Source organism: Cotesia glomerata, linkage group LG9, assembly GCF_020080835.1.
Source record: "Cotesia glomerata isolate CgM1 linkage group LG9, MPM_Cglom_v2.3, whole genome shotgun sequence".
Classification (NCBI taxonomy): Eukaryota; Metazoa; Arthropoda; class Insecta; order Hymenoptera; family Braconidae; genus Cotesia; species Cotesia glomerata.
In genome coordinates, this window is record NC_058166.1 from 19,797,357 (window position 1) to 19,817,653 (window position 20,297).

At 28.3% G+C, this 20,297-nt stretch overlaps 6 protein-coding genes across 19 annotated transcripts; 2 read left to right on the forward strand and 4 right to left on the reverse strand.

Moving 5' to 3' along the window:
- Window positions 1-358: 358 nt before the first annotated feature.
- Window positions 359-1,967, forward strand: LOC123272027 (deaminated glutathione amidase). Of its 2 annotated transcripts, none has more exons than XM_044738630.1 (5): window positions 359-499; window positions 563-704; window positions 776-1,138; window positions 1,206-1,418; window positions 1,738-1,967. In XM_044738630.1, exons 1-5 carry the CDS (start codon window positions 453-455, stop codon window positions 1,894-1,896), a joined length of 924 nt encoding a protein of 307 aa, XP_044594565.1. In that variant the 5' UTR covers window positions 359-452; the 3' UTR covers window positions 1,897-1,967. The 2 variants fall into 2 exon arrangements, with proteins under 2 accessions (XP_044594565.1, XP_044594566.1); XM_044738631.1 differs by having other exon boundaries at window positions 405-499; window positions 572-704.
- LOC123272028 (ER membrane protein complex subunit 3) lies at window positions 1,689-3,211 on the reverse strand. Its single transcript, XM_044738632.1, has 3 exons — window positions 2,988-3,211; window positions 2,464-2,720; window positions 1,689-2,332 (listed from the first exon to the last, which is right to left on the reverse strand). The coding sequence occupies exons 1-3, from the start codon at window positions 3,134-3,136 to the stop codon at window positions 1,959-1,961; spliced, it is 780 nt and encodes a 259-aa protein (XP_044594567.1). The 5' UTR covers window positions 3,137-3,211; the 3' UTR covers window positions 1,689-1,958.
- Window positions 3,167-4,976, reverse strand: LOC123272025 (nucleoporin Nup37). Of its 2 annotated transcripts, XM_044738628.1 has the most exons (6): window positions 4,833-4,976; window positions 4,518-4,674; window positions 4,249-4,443; window positions 3,694-4,061; window positions 3,423-3,631; window positions 3,167-3,257 (listed from the first exon to the last, which is right to left on the reverse strand). In XM_044738628.1, the coding sequence occupies exons 2-6, from the start codon at window positions 4,665-4,667 to the stop codon at window positions 3,202-3,204; spliced, it is 978 nt and encodes a 325-aa protein (XP_044594563.1). In that variant the 5' UTR covers window positions 4,668-4,674; window positions 4,833-4,976; the 3' UTR covers window positions 3,167-3,201. The 2 variants fall into 2 exon arrangements, with proteins under 2 accessions (XP_044594563.1, XP_044594564.1); XM_044738629.1 differs by lacking the exon at window positions 3,167-3,257 and having other exon boundaries at window positions 3,329-3,631.
- A 34-nt stretch (window positions 4,977-5,010) lies between these two features.
- On the forward strand, window positions 5,011-13,748 carry LOC123272009 (oxysterol-binding protein-related protein 8). 11 transcript variants are annotated; one of them, XM_044738595.1, is made up of 20 exons: window positions 5,012-5,330; window positions 5,389-5,595; window positions 5,717-5,855; window positions 6,953-7,078; window positions 7,698-7,750; window positions 7,843-8,067; window positions 8,147-8,291; window positions 8,365-8,586; window positions 9,031-9,240; window positions 9,472-9,623; window positions 9,734-9,912; window positions 9,978-10,155; window positions 10,227-10,520; window positions 10,581-10,706; window positions 10,771-11,019; window positions 11,627-11,794; window positions 12,060-12,083; window positions 12,166-12,326; window positions 12,408-12,644; window positions 12,756-13,748. In XM_044738595.1, coding segments are annotated over exons 3-20 (2,880 nt in total). In that variant the 5' UTR covers window positions 5,012-5,330; window positions 5,389-5,595; window positions 5,717-5,725; the 3' UTR covers window positions 12,757-13,748. The 11 variants fall into 11 exon arrangements, 10 of the variants coding, with proteins under 10 accessions (XP_044594527.1, XP_044594529.1, XP_044594530.1 ...); XM_044738598.1 differs by having other exon boundaries at window positions 9,031-9,141; XM_044738596.1 differs by lacking the exon at window positions 12,060-12,083.
- Window positions 13,749-13,996: 248 nt separating this feature from the next.
- On the reverse strand, window positions 13,997-16,212 carry LOC123272016. Its single transcript, XM_044738613.1, has 3 exons — window positions 15,837-16,212; window positions 14,246-15,569; window positions 13,997-14,173 (listed from the first exon to the last, which is right to left on the reverse strand). Exons 1-3 carry the CDS (start codon window positions 16,038-16,040, stop codon window positions 14,091-14,093), a joined length of 1,611 nt encoding a protein of 536 aa, XP_044594548.1. The 5' UTR covers window positions 16,041-16,212; the 3' UTR covers window positions 13,997-14,090.
- Window positions 16,213-16,876: 664 nt separating this feature from the next.
- LOC123272014 (organic cation transporter protein-like) lies at window positions 16,877-19,530 on the reverse strand. Of its 2 annotated transcripts, none has more exons than XM_044738611.1 (8): window positions 19,406-19,530; window positions 18,917-19,222; window positions 18,595-18,842; window positions 18,239-18,516; window positions 17,872-18,157; window positions 17,564-17,805; window positions 17,297-17,472; window positions 16,877-17,231 (listed from the first exon to the last, which is right to left on the reverse strand). In XM_044738611.1, exons 1-8 carry the CDS (start codon window positions 19,424-19,426, stop codon window positions 16,968-16,970), a joined length of 1,821 nt encoding a protein of 606 aa, XP_044594546.1. In that variant the 5' UTR covers window positions 19,427-19,530; the 3' UTR covers window positions 16,877-16,967. The 2 variants fall into 2 exon arrangements, with proteins under 2 accessions (XP_044594546.1, XP_044594545.1); XM_044738610.1 differs by having other exon boundaries at window positions 16,878-17,231; window positions 19,292-19,530.
- Window positions 19,531-20,297: the final 767 nt, after the last annotated feature.

The window sequence follows — 20,297 nt, forward strand, 5'->3', positions numbered from 1 at the left end:
AAACAAATGCTACAAGTAATTTTGTTATATAAAATTTAAGTTTCTGAAATATTATTTTGTAGTGATATTTTTTATTATAATCAAAAATAAATAAACCAATATCATTAATCTAAATTATGCTTTTTTATTTAATATAATGTTTAAAATAATGAAAATTAATTTAGCAGATATTTGACAATTTTTAAAACTATTAACAAATAAATTACGGCAAAAAAAAAATAAGAAAAAAAAATTATAAATAAAATTTTTTAGAATTAATTTAATTGTTAAATAAAATTAAAAATTGGTCAAGTATAGCTAACTATACTAAGTCATTTAAAATAATAATTTCAAGTTTTAACACATGAGCGCTGCTCAAGTCATTGATATTTATTTTTTCATACAAACAATTTTATTTATAAAAATTCTTATCTATTAATTTAATTATTATCTTAATTTGATACTTAGAAAAAATGAGCAGAGTCTCATCAACTTTATTATTGTCAAATAATTTATTCAAGTAAGTAAATAAATTATAATTTGTTACTTAATTTAAAAATTTAAATATAATAAAAAATTCTAGTAAAATTAGAAAACATAGACTAATGTCAACAATTATGAATCCTTTGGTGGCTGTCTGTCAGATGACATCCACGGAAAATAAAGAAAAAAATTATTCAATCGTTGAGGACCTTGTCATTGAAGCTAAGCAACGTAAAGCATGTGTAATTACTCTTATAAATAAAATAATTATTTTAATTTATAAAATCAAGTTCAAAAAATATTTTTATTTCAGATGGCATTTTTTCCTGAAGCTTGTGATTATTTAGCAGACAATAGAAAATACATTGTAGCAATGAGCGAGTCCCAAGACGGTCCTATCATGTCGAAATATAAGCAACTAGCTCAACAGCAAGACATCTGGTTGTCTCTCGGAGGATTGCATGAAAAACGGAGTGACAGTTCTGAGAAGATATCAAACACTCATGTTGTGATAAATAATAAAGGAGCAATCGTCGCTTCTTACAGGAAAATTCATTTATTTGATATGGAGAATAAAGAAACTGGTGTTAGGTTGATGGAGTCTGATTACGTAGTCGCTGGAGATAAAATCGTAAATCCTGTAGACAGTCCAGCTGGCAAACTGGGACTCAGTATCGTATCCTTTGTAATTTAATTTAATTTTGACAGATAAATAAATTACTGTCCTTAATTTGAGTATTCAGTGCTACGACATGCGGTTTCCAGAATTGTCATTAGCATTACGTAATTCTGGAGCTGAAATATTAACATACCCATCAGCGTTTACTTATCAAACTGGTGCTGGACACTGGGAAGTCATGCTGCGCTCGAGGGCCATCGAAAATCAATGCTACGTTATTGCTGCTGCTCAAACTGGTGCTCACAATAAAAAGCGAGTCAGTTGGGGTCATGCTATGGTAATTTATTTAATGACACTGAAGTTAGCAGACGTCTAAAAATTTTTTATTTTTTTTATTAATAAAATTACAACTAAAAAGATATTTATTAAAAATTGAACTTATAGTTTTTCAAGTTTTTTACATGGGTAATTTTTTTTTTTTAAATTGTTTAATTGAAATTTTTTCAATAAAAAATTTCTAAAAATTTTGAAATGTCGGCCAACTTCATTTTCATTTTATTTATTATTTTTTAGGAATTTAATTTAATTAAATAATACCCAACAAATATTTGACAGTATAAATTAATTATATGTTTATTAATAAATTTAATCAACAGATTTTAGATCCTTGGGGAACAATAATAGCACAATGTTCAGAAAAAACAGGAATTGCAATAGGTGAAATAGATTTAAAGTTACTTAATAAAATACGTGACAATATGCCATGCAATAAACATCGACGAACAGATTTGTATCCTTCAATAAACATTAACTAATTAATCACACAAATAAATTTATATTATTATTATTAAATAAAATTAATGAAATAAATTGACTATCAATGATTTCTACTTTGATGATAAATATTGTCACTAGTGTCTCCTTTTGTTTGACTACCGGTCAGCTCCAAGTCAACTCCACTCAGAGCCCAGTTGTGTTCGCAAATCTCCAGCGCTTCCCATTCGGATTTAAACGCTGCTTTAGGATCTGGAGGCATCGACATAGCTGCTCCAGACACTTGATCTTGCAAAACTCGAGAAGTATCAGCTGCGTTGTTTTCTCCGAGCACTAGAGTGTAGATCGAACGGAGTCCAAAGACGTTGAGGAAGTACCAAGAAGCCGATGAAACCCACGCAGCATCTAGGGTTAATAATTCTATTCCTCTTTGGAGCATTGGTTTAAATCTCAGCGTCAGTGGGAATGGAACTTTTGCTGTAAAATATTAATAATTTATTTACATGCTCCAATAATTTATAATTAACAAAATGTCATAATTTATTTGTTAAAAAAATTATTAAATATCTGCTTAATTTATTTTTCATAAACAATTATCATTAACTTACTGGTAACAAATCCAGAAAACATCCAGTTAATCCAGCCACCAATGAGTACCATGGGCAGTACATTTGTGACATTACCCTTCAACATGTCAGTCATCATACTGGGATCAGTCATCGGATTCTGTGACACTGGGGCTCGCTTTTGGGTTTTAAAATACCCAGTTTCTTCATTGTTAAAAAAATGCCTTCGTACTAAAAATGCAGACTTTGGAATGTACTGCCCGTTTTCACGCAATAATCTTGATCTGATCATCACCTGACTATTTAAATAAACAATATTTATATTTATATTATTTATTATTCATCACTCGATGAAGGAGTAAAATCACATGATACAGAAGTTAGCTGACATTTTTTATTTTTTTTTTTTTTTTTTTTTATCATTTAATTAGTACTAAAAAATATTTTTTAAGAATTGCACGTGTAGCTTTTCAAATATTTTACTTTTTTAATAATTTTTTTAATCAAAAAATTTATAAAATTTTTTAAATATCGGTTAACTTAATTTTTATTAAAATGACACGTACCTGTCTTGAACCTGGTGAATTTCGACTTTTTTCTGAGATGCAAGTAAAATAGACACATAGTGGCGAACTATTCCTACTAAAAATGTTATCACGACTATTGGCAGAAACACCCAGCCTCGAATATTTGGATCCAGTAATAATTCTGCCATTGTTATTAATTTTTTCTAGTTTAATTTCATACTAAAATACACTCAATTTAGGTTACGTGTATTTTTTATACTGCTTTTATTAAAATCAATCCAATAGAGGGCGTTGATGGTGGTTTCTCAACTTAAAAAAATTAAAAAAGAGCAATAAGTGTTTACCCCAAATGATATTTAAAAACAATTTACTTTTTTTTTTTTATTTTCTTTATTAAAAAAAAAAAGTTGATTCCATGGTGAAAATAAAATAATTATATACTAATACGCCAGAGTAATAATTCTCTATCACTACCAGCACAAACGTAGGGTAATTTGTAGTGCCAACTCAAACCACCAATTAATTTTAATTTGCCACTTAGAATAACTTGCTTTGTTTTTAAATTAATTATTTTAAGAATATTATTCGGACGGCCAATTCCTGCTACTAAATTTTCATTGCTGCGAGAAAATTTAATTATTAAACTTCCTTCAGTGTGAAGTGTTCGGCTTATGACTGGTCGGCTGTAATAAATAAATAAATTATTTATTAAATAAAATAAAATAAAGATTGATTTTAAAATTACCTCGGTCGTGAAACATCCCATACAACTAATTCACCAGCAGAAACGCAAGCAACTTTAAGAGGATTGAGACTCCAGTCAGCAGACATCAGCGGAACAACACTTGCATCCATTGACATAATGGCTTTCTGGCTCCTGACGTTGTACAAACGTATCAGTCCGTTTTTTTCAGCGACCAACAGTTTGCCAGACTCCTCGTTGTGCCAGCAGACACTCATGCCTGGTGATTTTAAATATAAAGTCGCTAATAACTTCGGAGTTTCCTTTACAGCCCAAAGTTTACAAGTGTGATCGTCAGAGACTGATGCTAGTAATTCTCCCTCTGACTCAAATGCTATCGCGTTTATGTAATCCTTGTGTCCTTCTAGAGTCTATTGAAAAATATGAAAATTAATAATTTTTTAAATTCTATGAGAAAAAAAAAAAAAAACATTGACATTTGAAAATTTTTAAAAATAAAAGCAATTTTTTAAAAATGATTTTTTGGGAGAAATTTTTTTATTAAAAAATTGTTAGTTATTTATTTGACAGTAAAAATTTAATAAAATATATATTTACCTCAAAAACATCTTTGTCATTTAAGTCACTTGTGAACAATCTGATTTTAAAATCAGAACCAGCTACTCCAAATGATATTATTTTAGGAACTACGCTTAGAGAGGTTTCTGGACTCCAAGCTACTGAATGGATGCGTGTTTCATGATGGAATGTCCTTAATGGAGTATAAATTATTTCTTCTACGTCTTCATTGTCCTTGAAAAATATATTACAAATATTATAATACAATGCTAATAACATAAATGTTAAGCAATAAAATAAATAATTACCGGAAATTTAATACTTCCAACTGAGACTTCCTCTTCAAAAGCAATGCAAACTAAATTTTGCGACCATTCAAAAGGTGAAAATTCAACGGCGTAAATTTGCTCAGCAAAATTTAATTTGTAAGTTGGAGGACAGGCTATTACTTCATCCATTTTTTATCTAAAACATTATTAATAATTATTCGTAAGTAAACAAACTATTTTTTTAGGTTATAAATCTAAATTATACACATTTTTAATTAAACCCAGCACGAAAGTAAGAAATTATAACCTTGTTGATTAATTTAATTAAAAAAAAGTAAGAATTTTAATATTTACCTTGTTAAAAAATTTCTGTTTGATAATTATAAATTTTATTTATCAATTTTTCAACATCAACACTTGTTTGTAATAATATTTAAAATCGACGCTTGCGCACCGAAAAGGCCGAAAAGTAAGCTCAGTGCTGCCAACAAAAAGAAATGATCATTTTTATTACAGCTTTACTACAGATGTTTTCTGATCAAACTAAACGTAAACGTCATGCAGCTCTCAAACGAACATCACTGTTATTATTATTATTATTATCATCATCATCATCATCATAATTATCTACATTATCATGATTATTATTATTATTAAAGAGTATCAGTGTATCAATTCAAGCAACACAATAGCAACAAGCCATACATTTGTTTACAATTAACTCAAACCAGTAGACAATTAGCCAGTGTGAGACTTGCTGTGTACGTATATTATAAAGCTGTGGAGTGTAAAAAATAATCTATTGGGAAATTGGGCATATATGATTATTAAAATAGTAGATTTTCAGTTACGGTTAGTATCTAACTATTTTCCCGGGATTTGGACACGTAGTACAACATTTGTTTAATAGTTTACAGTGATTCGTCATCAGTAGTTATTGGACATCAGCAGAGTGGACATCTGTGCAGCTAACTACGTGATAATGGGCTGCAACATCTCGAAAAAATTTGTCTATTAATCTTTGAACTCTAATCCAATAAATAAATAAATAATAAATAAAATTTTTTAATAATATTTTTGACAAGTGACTCGGTTCAGTTAAAACTCAGATAAATTGGTAAGTAATTTATAGATCTAACCGCATTGCGGCCTAATATTTATTGATCAGTTGACCTGCATTTTATTTTATTTTATTATTTTGTTGCCGTATTTATTTTAAATCATTTTTGGGAAAATAGATTATAAAAATGAGCTCTCAACCAATAATGGTACCCGGAGGGGAAAAAAGTCATCATCATGAATCGCAATCATCATCAGTTGGACATTCTAATGATTTAAGAACAATGACACCACCAACAAGCCGTTCTTTTAACAATCGTAAGTTACCTTTTTATTATCACTCACTCACGGTTTAATAATTTAATTACCTTACTGATAAGGAAACAATCTAATCCGGCTTATCTTTTGTTTAATACAATACTTAATTTGAAATTTAAATTGCTAGACGGTGATAATAATTTAAATTTAAATAAATTACAATTAAAATAAAATGAGTATTTTTTTACAAACGCTTTTTATATTATTGCTTAAGGCTGTTTTTTTTTTTTTTCCCCTGTTGATTTTTGATCTTTTATTGATAATAATAATACGGTTGCATCGCATGTCACGGGACTAATTAATGGGATCGGTGGTAGAGTCTAGTCGTCTATCTAATAAACAAGTAACCAGTAATTTTCTTAGTATTACATGACAGTATAAACTGTTAATTGGTATTTAAATTTTAAAATAATTTGGTCCTTGGTAAAGAATTTTTTTATTGACCTAGAAGTTTAAATAAAGTAATAAATGATATTAAAGTAAAAAAATAGTAAAAAAGTTTAGCTGTAAGTTCATTAATATGAATTGAGTTGACCAACTTTGCGTATATGAAGATATTAATCGATACATCAACAGGCCTTAGGACAGGTGGTTATCGTTGTTAACTCATTTTTTCTTCATTATTATATATTATATTTGCCGGTAAGGCCTTATTATTGTCACTGTTGTTGTTTTATTATGTCGCCTGGCTTTTAAACTTTGTCATGCTTTCAGTTAACTGTCTCGGCTTATACAATTCGCATTACTGTCAAGCTATTTATATTTTATAATTAAATACACATTCGTTATTAATTAGTTAATTGTTACTCCATAGTTATTTTTAATTAAAAACAAGCACAATTTTTTTTTTTTTTTTAACTAATGTGTAGTCGGGGAATTTTTCGTAAAAAAGGTAAGATGGAATAATATACTTAGCTTTTGTAATTTATTTATTTTTTTAAACGGCCGATTCAATTAAATAAATTAAATTTCGGGGAAAAATTTCGAGTTTAATTAATTAAATTTTCTGAAAAATAAATTAAAAACTCGGTAGCACAAACTCTAGACTATAATATGTAGAGGAAATCGGATTTATGAGACTTTAACAAATAATGTAGCTTCAGGAGACGAGCGGAGACCCCGGCAGGGCAGCGTAAATGCCCAGTCAGCTCAGTTGTCAAAGCTACCATCATCAGAATCACTTACAGCTAATGTTAATATTCCTGGTCCTCCGCTTTCACCAGGTATTTTATACTTTTTCAAATAAAACTTTATTTATTACTCAATACTCATCAGCTCATCACTACTATGACACATACATCATACTTATTTAATAATTCAATTAACAATTATTACTACTAAAATGTTCATCCATTGGCATTTAAATTATGGCTTCTATTTTTATTCATTTATTCGATCACTCTAGAGTTCTCTCGGCATACCTATATATTTACCATTCTATAAAATGTTAATTTTATTTAAATACACTTTTTTATTTTTTCACCTTCAATTAGTATTAACGCGAGTTAATAATTTAATCCATAAAGTTTTATTGGAAAAAAAAACAATTAAACTCTAGTGTGATTATTAAACTAATGCTTCGGGGCATTTACAAACTTGCATTTAAACGCATTACACTCTTTAAATAAAATATTAAGTTTATTTACTTTATTTACACTACAAACAAAAAATACCTAACATGCCTTGCAGTTTTTTTTGAGGCCATTTATTTGCTTAAGATGCCATTGGTAATGTATTAATTTTATATACAATTATAATAACAATAATAAGAATAATATTAATGATAATTTGGAGTTTAATAAATGTTGGATAAATGTCAAATGTTCTAAAAATATATTTAAGGTTTATCAGCGATGGGGGAGAGTACTCTCAAAATCGATACCACCACCGACAAGGTAATTAATGAATTAACGTCATTTACGTAATTGGACGAAACCTTTTATCATTATATAAGATTAATTGATTTGTTAAATAATATATTTGTCAGGGAGATGGAAAATTAACGAGAAAAGAATCGTACAAAGCACAGCGTAAAAATTACCGAATTGAAAAAAAACGTGTTGCAAATGAATTATTGAGCTCATTAAAAGATCCGACAGTGGTTGTTATGAGTGACTGGCTCAAAGTACGCGGTACTCTAAAAAGTTGGACTAAACTCTGGTGTATACTCAAGCCAGGTTTATTATTACTTTATAAAAGTCCAAAGATAAAGGTAAAAACTAAATAAACTATTTTAATTTATTTCAATTTAAACAATAAAATTAATAAATATCGATAATTATTATTTTTAGAGCAGTCACTGGGTCGGAACGGTCTTATTGAATACGTGTCAAGTAATTGAACGACCAAGTAAAAAAGATGGATTTTGTTTCAAGTTATTTCATCCACTTGAGCAATCTATTTGGGCACCACGGGGGCCTGAAAAAGAAGCTATGAGTCAGTAATTTTTTTTTTATTTATTGACACATGGTCATTTTATTTATTTTATTAATTTATTATTTTATTGCAGGAGCCGTAGTACAACCATTGCCAACATCTCATTTAATTTTTCGCGCACCATCGCAGGCTGCTGGTAAATGTTGGCTCGACGCTTTAGAATTATCTCTACGTTGCTCTTCGCTTATCGTCAGATCTACTAGTATTTTGCCGCGTTCGCCGCAACACGATGCAACTACAACACACGAGACTCAGTGGAGTGAAGCTGATTATGAGAAACACTTTGATGACCACGGTAATTTTTTTTTTTTATTTTTAATTTTATGAACTTATTACATACATGCAGTATTGATTATTTTTACATTCGAAAAAAGTTAAATAAAATAATTGATACTGTAAGAGAAAAAAAAAAAAAAAAAAAAAAAAAAAAAAAAAAAATGCCTATCTAAAAATAAATATTAACGCGTCATAGATATTCAGTCTGTGAAGTTAACCAATTTACTATTAATTAATAAATTAACCTCAGAATTTATTTACAAAAATCTAAATAAAAACAATCAATAAATTGGTACAGTATTAGCAACATAATATAAAATTATACTAATAAAATGAATGGCTTTTTAGTAATTAACAATAAAAATTAATTAGTAGCTTATATAATATAATAGAATAAAACTAATGGTTAATCGGTTTTAATAATGTTCAATAATTGCTGGCGCTTGGTATGACCGACTGACAGATTACAAACTGGACGAGTCTCTACAGATAAATTTAAGCCGCTACATCCCCCCGACACCAACGACACCACAGAGACGATTGTTGTCATGTCCGCCATCACATTATTCCCCGGGTAACAAAAGCCCCGCATCCAAAAGCTTGTGCCCTTCGCCGACCCCGGTCTTTCAGCAACTTTGTCACGCAGTGGCTTATTGGGAAAAGCACTTGATCGGCAAGTCAACGCCGCCGTCAATAGATAATAAAAATTTATCCGGTAGCTCTGACGGCGAGGGTTTATTGTCTGATAACGGTAGCTTGTACAGTAGATACTTATCACCCTCGTCGTCCCATTTGTATGGCTGTTGTTCACCCACCCGACGCATGACCATACCCTCGATCCATGTCCTAGAGTGTCAAGCCCGACGAGTAGTAACGCTAGATCCTGTTCGTACCTTACATACAGACCTGGACGATATCAGTCAACCGGAGAACGGCGTCGTTGCTGATGCTGAAATCAGCGGTACCGATTCTGATTCCGAGGGATCTGTCAAGGAGGAAGAAATCACTATTTGCGAGACTCCGTATCTTGCTAATGAAAATGAATTTTTGGGATCGGTAATTATTTTCATTTTAATTATTAGGTCAATTTATAATTATTATAACATAAACGCCGCTGAGTAAAAATAAAATTATCGATTAATAATATACGTCTATTTTTTATACAGGCTGGAGAAGTTGTCGCTGAGCTGCCGGATGAACAAAAGTCACTTATCTGGTTTCTTCTTAAGCAAGTGAGACCGGGTATGGATCTTTCAAAAGTAGTATTACCGACTTTTATCCTCGAGCCACGTTCTTTTTTGGAAAAACTTGCTGATTCTTATTATCATGCCGATTTACTTTCACAGTAAGTCTTTTTTTTTTTTTTAATATTTATTATATTTTTATTTAAAAAATATTATTATTTTAAAGGGCTGTACTGGAAGATGATGCATTTACTCGTATGAAAGGGGTAGTGAAATGGTATCTATCTGGATTTTACAAGAAGCCCCAAGGTCTTAAGAAACCATACAATCCACTGCTTGGTGAAACATTTCGTTGTTATTGGCAACATCCCAATGGCTCAAGAACATTTTATCTCGCTGAACAAGTATGTTTATTTAAACAATTTAATTACCAATTAAATCAAATAATTTAAAATAAATTTATTTAATTATTTAGATATCCCACCATCCACCAATTTCGGGATTTTATGTAACAAACCGGCAAGACGGTTTTACAATAAGTTCAACGATAATAGCAAAGTCTAAATTTTATGGTAACTCAACGTCAGCTGTTTTGGATGGTGCAGCTGTGCTTACGATGCTTCCACGTGGCGAGGATTACTCTATGACTATTCCCTATGCTCACTGCAAGGGAATAGTTATGGGTACCTTGTCCATGGAACTCGGCGGCAAAATAAATATTATTTGCGAAAAAACGGGTTACCATACGGAGCTTGAATTTAAATTAAAGGTAAATTATATTATTAATTTTTATGATTTATTTGTTTATAATCATAAATAAAATTTTTAGCCATTTTTGGGTGGTGCTGAACAAATGAACCAAGTGGTGGGTCGAATAAAGCTCGGAAAAGAAACTTTGGGCACTATATCCGGTTACTGGGACGGACAAATTAATATCGTTGACAAGAGAACTGGAGTAAGCATATTTAATTATTTACTTTTTGATAAATTAATTGTAATTAATTGGTTGAAAATTGTAGCAAGAAAGTGTTTTGTTTTCTTCGACTCCGGAAGTAAGAAGATCACGTCTGAAGAAATACACAGTCCCGATAGAATCCCAAAATGAGTGGGAAAGCCAAAAATTATGGCTCGCAGTTACACAAGCCATCAATAATGACGACCAGATAGTAGCTACCGAAGCTAAGACGGCCTTGGAAGAGGCTCAGCGTGAACGTGCCAAAGAACGTAAACTAAATAATCTCGAATGGATTCCTAAATATTTTGTACAGGTTTGTTTTCGTCATTTATCATAATCATCTATATTATTAAGAGAATAAGAAAAATTTTGTGGCCAGTGTATTAATATGATAAATTAAATTTGTTATTATTAGAAAGGTCCTTGACCTGGAGTTGTGCTTTTTCAAGGTTTTATATCATTCTCACCAATAGTCAATTTATGGTGATAAGTATTTAGACTGCATTCAAAAATGTTATATCTCTAGATACATAATTAAGAAATGACCTTGTATCTTGTCAACTATTGACATTTTTAAAGATATAAGCTCATCCCGATGTTACACTCATCGAGACTTTTCATTTGAGTACCCACATGCATTTTTGATATATTTTTCATATATAAATATATATAATATATATAAATATAGAAAAAATATATGAAAAATTGATGTGGGTACTCAAATGGAAGCTCTTGATGAGTACAACATCGGGATGAGCTTATATCTTTAAAAACGTCAATATTTAAAAAAGTACAGTGCAATTTAACAAAAGTAATTATTTAATAAAGCAAAATTTTATTTATTTATAGTTGACAAGTCACGGCAGTCACATAGTGACTGCAAGGTTCCTAGTTATATTTATTTGAATTGAATGTTACAGGATATAATAACAGGTAATTGGATCTATCGACATGCTGACATTAGACCATGGGATCCACGAAATGATGTAGTTCAATACGAACAAGATTATATTGTACGCACAAAAACGCGCCACAAGACTCCGATAATGCGAACCGGAAGTATTGTTTCAGCCGATCCACAGTCTCAGGTATACTTAAAAATTATAAATATTTATTTAATTAATTATAAATGTTTAAATAATTGACGAGAGTAGTATCTCAAATACCAAATAAAGATAAATATTGTTTATTAAAATCGCATGTCATCTCTACTGTATTATTTTCAGTCTAGATGTTTTATTCAATGATTAATTTATTTTGTTTCATAATTGTTTATGACTGCGCGGATAAAATAAAAAATAAAAAATAAAAAAAAAAAAAAAAATGTATAAATTAATATTTGTAATGGAATAGTATCACGAATTTTGGGCTCAACACGTGAGAATTTTGTTTAAACAAAACATTTTGTTTATATTTATCGAGTAGACGGCAATAATGATTTCAGATGCCGTTATTACAGGCGGAGTCGCGTTCCTCGTTATCTGTACTCAAGTCATCTAAGAGGCAGCTGTCTAATAATTTACCTTTGGCAGAAAATCCTCATGATTCTGCAAGTTCCTCCGAAGCTATTCATTCTGATTCGAGTCAGTCTGTTGGTAAAAGACGACGTTCTGCAGCTAGGTTGTTATTTTTATTTTTTATAACAATTGATTTTAATTAAAAACTGTTTTATTAATTAATTAATTAATAAATATTTTAAAGGATGATGCATTCATTAAAAGAAGTCGAGAGTCAAATGGCTGAGCACGGAGAAAAATTAAATCGTATTCAACGCTCAATAGAACAATTAGCTATTCGACAGCGAACACAACGGGAACAAAATTACAATCCAAGTATGATTAAAAGTTGCGTAGACACTATTGTTGTTATTGCTATCGTCTATTTCGTGCAGTATATTATGAAATTTTTTAACCACACTAGTGACACCAAAGATACATGGTAAGACAATATATTTTTAATTAAATTTATCAATTACAATAATAATAATAATAATAATAATAATTATCATTATTATTATTATTATTATTAAATGTAATTAATGTTATTTAGATCCCCGATGAATCAAGATCAACTTCAAGGTTCTTAAGCTAATAAATAAATTTTGGGCTTCTTATATAAAAATGAAATAATTAAAATATATATTAAAATAATTAATAACGTGATATAGTTTATTTAATTATAATTAAAATGACAATGTACACTCTAATCAGTCTTTGAACTTACGCACGACATATTTATTATTACAATCATATATTTCTTACTGTCTATTTTTTTTTAGATAAAAATTTAATTTGTACATATTATTTGATTTATTATTTTATTTTAAAGAAATCTCATTATATATTTAACGATTAAGTTGTCAATCAAAATCAGGAATTGCTGAATAATACAATTAATATTAATTTATGCTTATGTAATTATTAGTTTTTATATTATGGGTTATTGCAGTTTTAATTGTTTAATATACAGATATATTTAAATATAAATATATTATTATATATTTAGACACTTGAATCGTTTATATACTAACGATAGTAAGCACTGAATGAAAATATATTTGTTAATAATAAAATATTATTAAATATTTGTCGTTTATAAGAATTTATAAGTAAAATATCGTTGTTAAAGCCTATAAATTTAATTAATCATTGTTTTATATTGTTAATTATTATTTTTTCTTGATTATTTGTTTTTTATTTGACAAAAATAATAGGAAAGTTTCAAATCAAGTCTATTTAAATCTCAAACTGTTTCAATAACTAGATAATACAATATTTGATAGATTTTATTGGCTTATGTCGGATTATTAAAAAAATTATAAAGTTTTTTTTTTTTTTGTTTTTCAATCAAAATAGATGTTACAACGAAAATTGAACTAAAAATTAATAGGAAATCCTGTAGCGCGTTTATTAAATTATGGGATTGCTTATTAGACCAAACATACGTGCATTCCAACGTATAACGTCCAATCATTATATAAATTGAATTATTAATATTTGTTTGTATAATTTAAGATTAAAATTTATTATGTCAACAATTGAATTTTTTTGTATATTGAATTTTAATTTATTTAAATAAAAAATTAAATAAATTAATTCATCGTTTTGTTCATTTTTTATTCCCTTAATTTTTACAAAGTAGTTTTTTAAAATTGTTTAGAAAAAAAAATTTATTAAATTATAATTTTGTTCTATAATTATTGATAGCAATTTTTTATTTCAACAATGCAACAATTGTTTAGTTAAAAAATAATAAATTTACAATTAACTTTCTTGATTCATAGCTCATAAAAAAAAAAAAAAAAAATTAGTACTAAAAGCTGTTTTTAATACTGAAAATAAAATAAAATAATCTCAATGAATTGTCTATCATCGCTTAAATAACTTAAATATAAATATCTGCTTCTGTTTTTATACATGTTTTATTTTTAAAGTAATCTTTAATATAGTTATTCACACACGCTTCCTCTGAAACAAAAATAAAATATAAATTAATGAAATAATTAAAAAATTTATTTAATATTAAATAAATAAACTTACCAGGAAAAGTATTTTCTAAAATAAGCTTATCAGAAACATGTTTAGCAACGGCTTTGAACAGCAGCTTGTTTCCGCTAATTTTTTCCTCGTAGTAGGGCATCAAGTACTTGACAACCCAGGGCGCGATTCTTTCCTTACAAGCATTGAGATGTTCCTCGATGTGAATCGGTGACTCGGGCATCATCTCCTCCTCATTCACCTCTTCTCCAAATAACTCTTTAAATTTATCCTTAATTTTCCCATATTTTCTGTAATTATTCAAAGACAGTTCAAGCATTTTGGTTCTGAGCTTTGACTCCTGGTGAATTCTTTCCACCAGCCAAACATTTCGCATCTTTTTAGTCAGCTTATCTTCTTTACTATCTTCAGTTTTACATTCTTCAAGAGCTCTTTTTTTTAATTTTTTATAATCAGTAAATGAAACTTTGCGCTTACCGCCATAATTAACCTTAAACTCTTTAATTTTTAATTTTTTATCATCTAATTTATCAACACTAACACAACTATTACTATTATTTTCACTGGGAAGAGTAAAATTACTGGTAGTATTTTTAGAATAATTAATTTTAGCAGTTTTAGTAGGCTCCATATCGACACTGGGCTTGTTAATACTCGAATGTTTTTCTATTAATGCCATCAGATCACTACTGTCGTCACTCTCACCAAACATAGTCTCCAAATTTTGTACCAAAGTATCGTGAGTTTCCTCATCTATATTATCAACATCATTGAAGTTATCTTGATCAATATTGCTCGAAGAATTATTACCAAAAAGATCAGCAATATTTTTACTTATTTTATCTTGTAATTCTTCTTGTTGATTAATTACACTAGTATTATTTAACTCTTTACCACCATCCAGAGTTTCTCTTTCACCACTTTGTTTATCAAGTCTGTCACTTAAAGAATTCACTTTATCAAACACTGGTACACTCTTTAATAGATACGGGTAATTAATATCCTGCTGAGTATTGTTAATAACATTAACACCACCACAATTTAACACGCTATAATTATCTTTTAGCTCTTCGGAGCAAGTCTGTACAGCAACATCAACTGTTTTTGATGGTGTGTCCAGATAAACCGCCAATTTATTATGAATTTTATTGTTTACAGTATCCTTTTTCACGTCTGATATTATTTTCAAGACGGCTTGTCGATAAAGAGACGTTTCAATTGAGGCTTTGACTGCATCCAGCTCCAAAAGACTAGAAAATTTCTTCAGATCACAACGCAAAAATTTTTCACTTTTTATTGAACGACAGCACGTGTTGTAATTTTTCACAATAGATTTGTATAAATAAGAAAAATAAATCCGTCTTACCTGTAAATTAAATATTTACTTATTAGAATATAATTATATACTTATAAAATTTATAACACTTGATAGTTTTTTTATTTTTCTTGAAAAATAAACAAGGTGTAAAAAATAATTAAAAAAAATTTCATTTATAATTTTTAAAAGCTCTGAAATATATTTTTTAAATAATTATTTTTGTGATAAATTAATTTGTTAAAAAATTATTAGATGTCTTTCAATTTAAGTGTCATTAAAATTTTTATAATAAAAATAAATATATTAAGTATGTACCATTGACGTAAGCCGGAGAAAATCGTTTGGATCAATCCTGCTGAGAGAATCATTTTGGAAAATAGAAGGTTGCAATAACATTGATGATGTACTATCACTATCTGTGTCGAGATCATCATCACAGTCTTCAGATGATATTGATTCTTCTTTTTCTTTTTTTATTTTTAAAGGCAAAGGAATTTCAAGTGGTTTTGTTGCTGTCATTTTGTTTTGTTTATTGTTAACTCAAGGATTTTTGGTTAGTTTTTACTTTTTTTCACACTCTGTATTTCTCCTGGTTGTTTTTTTTTTTTTTTTTATTATTTATTATATTTATGTACAGTTAAAATAAACATATGATTGACGCTAGCGCCAATACTTGGCAGGATTGTCGTCTTACCGCGCGAACTAGTAGAGTTCATTATTCTTAACGCGCAATTCACCACGAGGAATACGCGAGGATCGACGAGGAATGTGTCACACGGGCGTGCACCGCCATGATGCCATGATTGTGTTATTTGTTAAGAAAAACTGCAGGTGGCTCTACAGTTCAGTGACATCTCAACGCGCGAAACAAAAACTTTAAATTTAAAATTCATTTTATTTTGCACGCCTCATAAGATGATAATAATAAAGTTAGTCGACATTTTTCATTTTTTTATTTTGCTTAATTTATTAAGGTAATTAAGGTAGTACTACTGGTTTTAGAATTGACGTACAGAATTTAATAAAATTTGGCATATTGGTACTTAATAATATCATAATTAAGCAGTAAAATTTTTCGGAACCTGAGCAAGTCTTTAATTTGCTCGGGAATATTGAAATACTCAACTTTATCGACGGGAATTCATAGGATGTGAGAAAAATGATAATAAGAAAATATTAATTAAATCCACTTTTATAATATAAATGAAATATATAAAAATATACATAGAAGCCAAAATATCTGTATAACGTGATTGGTTAAAAGTATGGCAATGTATACTATAGCATTTCTTACATTTCTTTATAATAAATAAAAATAATATAATCATTTTGGAATTTCATCGTTATTATTATTTATATTTTTATGATACAAAAATGATAATACTTTGGTACAATAGCTTACTGAATCAATACATTATTTATTCTTTATATATATATATTTTTTTTTTAATTACTATCTGTAAAATTAACAATTATTCCATTGCCTGCGTCGACCCAGCAGTCTTCTGAAAAAAGTTTTTTTCTTAATATTTCTTGTTCAATTGTTCCATTGGTTTTTTTTCGTTGATAATTTTTGTTGCTGCTGTTCTTCATATCCGAAAGATTATCTGGTAAACAATCATTTATTGTTTCGGGTAACCAATAACACAAAATTGCTGATATCAGATTGAATATTCCATTAAATATCAATGGACTGCTGATATTATTAATCTTTAAAAAAATTAATTATAATTTTAAACCATCGTCAAACTCGATTAATTATAAAAAATACTTACCAGTAATAAAATGTAGGGTCCACTTGTATTACCAACTGTTGATATTATTATAAATAATCCAAAACAAGTACCTCGTATCGTTGTAGGAAATAATTCATTAGTGTATAAATAAATAATTGCTAGCGCACTTATGCTACTTACTCTTCCCAATGATAACAATATTATTTTCAATACATCTAAATAAAGTCGTTTTAAAAGTCATTTGTTAAGAAAAAATAAAAAATTTTATAATAAATTTCAATTAAAATTTTAATAATTTTTACGTACCATTAACCAGTACTGTTAAATCAGGTAAAAATCCGTGTACAACGATTGAGATGGAAAAAATAAAATTAAATACTTGAAAAATTATTATTGGTAAGCGTCGACCATATCTTGACAGTATAAAATACATTACAATATAAATAATTATTTCAGCTAAATTATTTATTGTTGAATCAACATGTCGATTTTTTGTAAAATTTGGAAATAAATGAATCATAAACGATCTCATAGTCGAGATCGAAAGCCTGAAAAATTTTTAATTAATTAATTTTTTTATTTCATATAAATATCATAAAAAAATTTATTCTTACCATTGGCAGGTTATTATGGTGAGATATTTGATAAAATAACTATTTTTAAATAAACAATATTTTTTTTTAATTGTCTCTGCAATGGGTTCTATATTTTCATTGTCTTTTACTACGGCAGTTTCATTTTTTAAGTCGAATTTATCTTGACTTATTGTAACTTGAGTGTTTTTTTCTGATGGCTCAAAAATTTCATTATTATTCGAATTATTTTGTGTTATTTGAACAAATGTCTCTGAAGGATCCGACAATTTTTCCTCCAAGTTTTTTGATGCAACTCGTAAACTCGCTAAAATCATTAAATTTATTATTCACAACTTAAAAATAATAAATACGTAAAAATTTTAATTAATTAAATAATTGAATTTACATCGAGAGTTTCGATTTTTTGAAGTCGTCGGCTTAAGTAACTTAATCACTTCATCAGGATCATTGTTGGATTTTTCATTATTTTCGATTAAAATTTGAGACTTAAATTTTTCCGACTTTATAGGAGGCGCATTTTTGGCATTTTTACAATAAAGTACTTTTTGTTTGGATTTACTACCAAAACAACAATTGTTATATTTTATTATTCTTTCCAAAGCTATATCGGCTTCTGTTGTTTTATTTCGAGTCAATAACCATCTTGGAGATTCCGGTATCATCCTGGTAAGTAAAAAAAATTTTTTTCAATACAATTTATATGAAATGAAAATGAATGTCTTAAAAAAAAAAATAAATTACCAAATGTAAAGCACGGTAATTGCTGTAGGTACAGAAATAGCTAATTGTAAAATTCTCCAGTCTCGAATAAAGTAACCAAACGCTGTAAGTAATAGTAATCCAAATGCCCATGCAATACTCATTACCGTGGATACCAAAGTTCTATACTTTGTCGGAAATAATTCTAAGGCTAAAATGTACGTAGAATTTTGTAGTCCTTGAGCGAATACTCCTTGAAGGCTTCTTAATATCAAAAATACTGGATAACTCTAAATAATTTTACTGACATTAAATTATTATTATTATTATTATTGCAATTAATAAATTCAATTAATTTAATCACCTGGACAATATATGTTGCAACAGTCATTGTACCCTGGCTGTACAAACAAATAGCTAAAACCGGAAGCCGGCCGATGCGATCAACAAGAATACCTGTAATCCATGCACCAATCGATACACCTACACAATACGCAATAATACTGTATTCCTTCAAGTAACTTCGCTCGCAAATTAATCCCCAATCAGTAATTATACTTTTCTCACTATTATTCGTTTCAAAATTATAGTCGTTTATTCCGCATACTCGAAATGTTCCATTATAAGTATTATTAATGCATCCATACGTTTTATTTAAACCATGCGATGCCTAAAAAATATATTTATATATTTAACTGTTAATTGTTTTGTTTTGTATTAATATTGAAAACTACATTACCTCACAATAAAATTTTGGTGTATAATTGTGATAAATAGTCAAAGTATGACTCATTGCCACGATAATATAATTAATACCGAGTAAAAATAATAAAATAAATTGAAAATATCCTACTTTTATATCCTCGATCGACATTTTTTCAAGTCACATTTAAAACAATAAAAAAAAAAATATTTAAAATTATAGAAATTGAATTTAAGTTAACAACTCATTTTAAGCGCCAGTGTCACGCGGCGGGAGTGAACAGCGACTGAATGAATATTACGTCCGAGAATCGCACAGTCGTGTAAAAACACACAACCCTCGCACAAACAAGGACAATAAATAAAATTTATCTACCTATTTTAATTAATTCATACCTTTTACATTTCAATCATTACCTAAATATTCTAATAATTTAAATTTCTTGGCTTTTATAACAATATTGGAAAATTTACCCGATAAGAATTTTAGATACTTAATTAAAAAAATTAGGATAGTTTGATTAAATACTTTTTCATATTTATTAATTTTTTATTGTTACATTTAATATAAATCAATAAAAAAATATTCTTGAATTCTATGTCAATTTATTGAAATTTTATATTGAATTAATGCCTTTTATACTTATAATAATAATTATTATTATTATTATTGTTAATTATTAATTATTTAAGAAAAAACAAATAAAATTTAATTATTAAACAAAAATATATTGCGTACTATGAAAATGTATTTTTACAAGGATCCATTTCCTGAATAATTTTTCAAACTGTTTGATTATTCTTAAAGAGTAACGTCCGGTCTAAAACACCTTACTATATAATCATATTCAGTGTGTCTCATACATTTAACCATTAACGCATTCTTTTTATCCACTCGTTTGCATATATTTTCAGTTATAATACTTTATAATACTCAATTTTTAGTTTTTTTCTACATCTAACTTTCGATTGGATTTTTTTTCTATTTTAATCTGTCACGTAAAATGACAAAATACTGTATCGTTTTATCGTATATCCAATAA

What these genes read in the sequence shown, in the direction of transcription:
- LOC123272027 (XM_044738630.1), top strand. Translation starts at nt 453, where the DNA reads ATGAGCAGAGTCTCATCAACTTTATTATTGTCAAATAATTTATTCAA. An exon ending in GCAAACTGGGACTCAGTATC is followed by an intron (nt 1,139 to 1,205) that starts GTATCCTTTGTA and finishes TTGAGTATTCAG; the next exon opens with TGCTACGACATGCGGTTTCC. An exon ending in TCAGTTGGGGTCATGCTATG is followed by an intron (nt 1,419 to 1,737) that starts GTAATTTATTTA and finishes TTTAATCAACAG; the next exon opens with ATTTTAGATCCTTGGGGAAC.
- LOC123272028 (XM_044738632.1), bottom strand. Translation starts at nt 3,136, where the DNA reads ATGGCAGAATTATTACTGGATCCAAATATTCGAGGCTGGGTGTTTCTG. An exon ending in ATTCACCAGGTTCAAGACAG is followed by an intron (nt 2,721 to 2,987) that starts GTACGTGTCATT and finishes TTATTTAAATAG; the next exon opens with TCAGGTGATGATCAGATCAA. An exon ending in GTTTTCTGGATTTGTTACCA is followed by an intron (nt 2,333 to 2,463) that starts GTAAGTTAATGA and finishes AATATTTTACAG; the next exon opens with CAAAAGTTCCATTCCCACTG.
- LOC123272025 (XM_044738628.1), bottom strand. Translation starts at nt 4,667, where the DNA reads ATGGATGAAGTAATAGCCTGTCCTCCAACTTACAAATTAAATTTTGCT. An exon ending in TTGGAAGTATTAAATTTCCG is followed by an intron (nt 4,444 to 4,517) that starts GTAATTATTTAT and finishes ATATTTTTCAAG; the next exon opens with GACAATGAAGACGTAGAAGA. An exon ending in TGGGATGTTTCACGACCGAG is followed by an intron (nt 3,632 to 3,693) that starts GTAATTTTAAAA and finishes TATTTATTACAG; the next exon opens with CCGACCAGTCATAAGCCGAA.
- LOC123272009 (XM_044738592.1), top strand. Translation starts at nt 5,726, where the DNA reads ATGAGCTCTCAACCAATAATGGTACCCGGAGGGGAAAAAAGTCATCAT. An exon ending in TGGTCCTCCGCTTTCACCAG is followed by an intron (nt 7,079 to 7,697) that starts GTATTTTATACT and finishes AATATATTTAAG; the next exon opens with GTTTATCAGCGATGGGGGAG. An exon ending in ATAAAAGTCCAAAGATAAAG is followed by an intron (nt 8,068 to 8,146) that starts GTAAAAACTAAA and finishes TATTATTTTTAG; the next exon opens with AGCAGTCACTGGGTCGGAAC.
- LOC123272016 (XM_044738613.1), bottom strand. Translation starts at nt 16,040, where the DNA reads ATGACAGCAACAAAACCACTTGAAATTCCTTTGCCTTTAAAAATAAAA. An exon ending in TTCTCCGGCTTACGTCAATG is followed by an intron (nt 15,570 to 15,836) that starts GTACATACTTAA and finishes TTTAATTTACAG; the next exon opens with GTAAGACGGATTTATTTTTC. An exon ending in TTTAGAAAATACTTTTCCTG is followed by an intron (nt 14,174 to 14,245) that starts GTAAGTTTATTT and finishes TTTTTGTTTCAG; the next exon opens with AGGAAGCGTGTGTGAATAAC.
- LOC123272014 (XM_044738610.1), bottom strand. Translation starts at nt 19,426, where the DNA reads ATGTCGATCGAGGATATAAAAGTAGGATATTTTCAATTTATTTTATTA. An exon ending in ACCATAATAACCTGCCAATG is followed by an intron (nt 17,806 to 17,871) that starts GTAAGAATAAAT and finishes AAAATTTTTCAG; the next exon opens with GCTTTCGATCTCGACTATGA. An exon ending in GACCCTACATTTTATTACTG is followed by an intron (nt 17,232 to 17,296) that starts GTAAGTATTTTT and finishes ATTTTTTTAAAG; the next exon opens with ATTAATAATATCAGCAGTCC.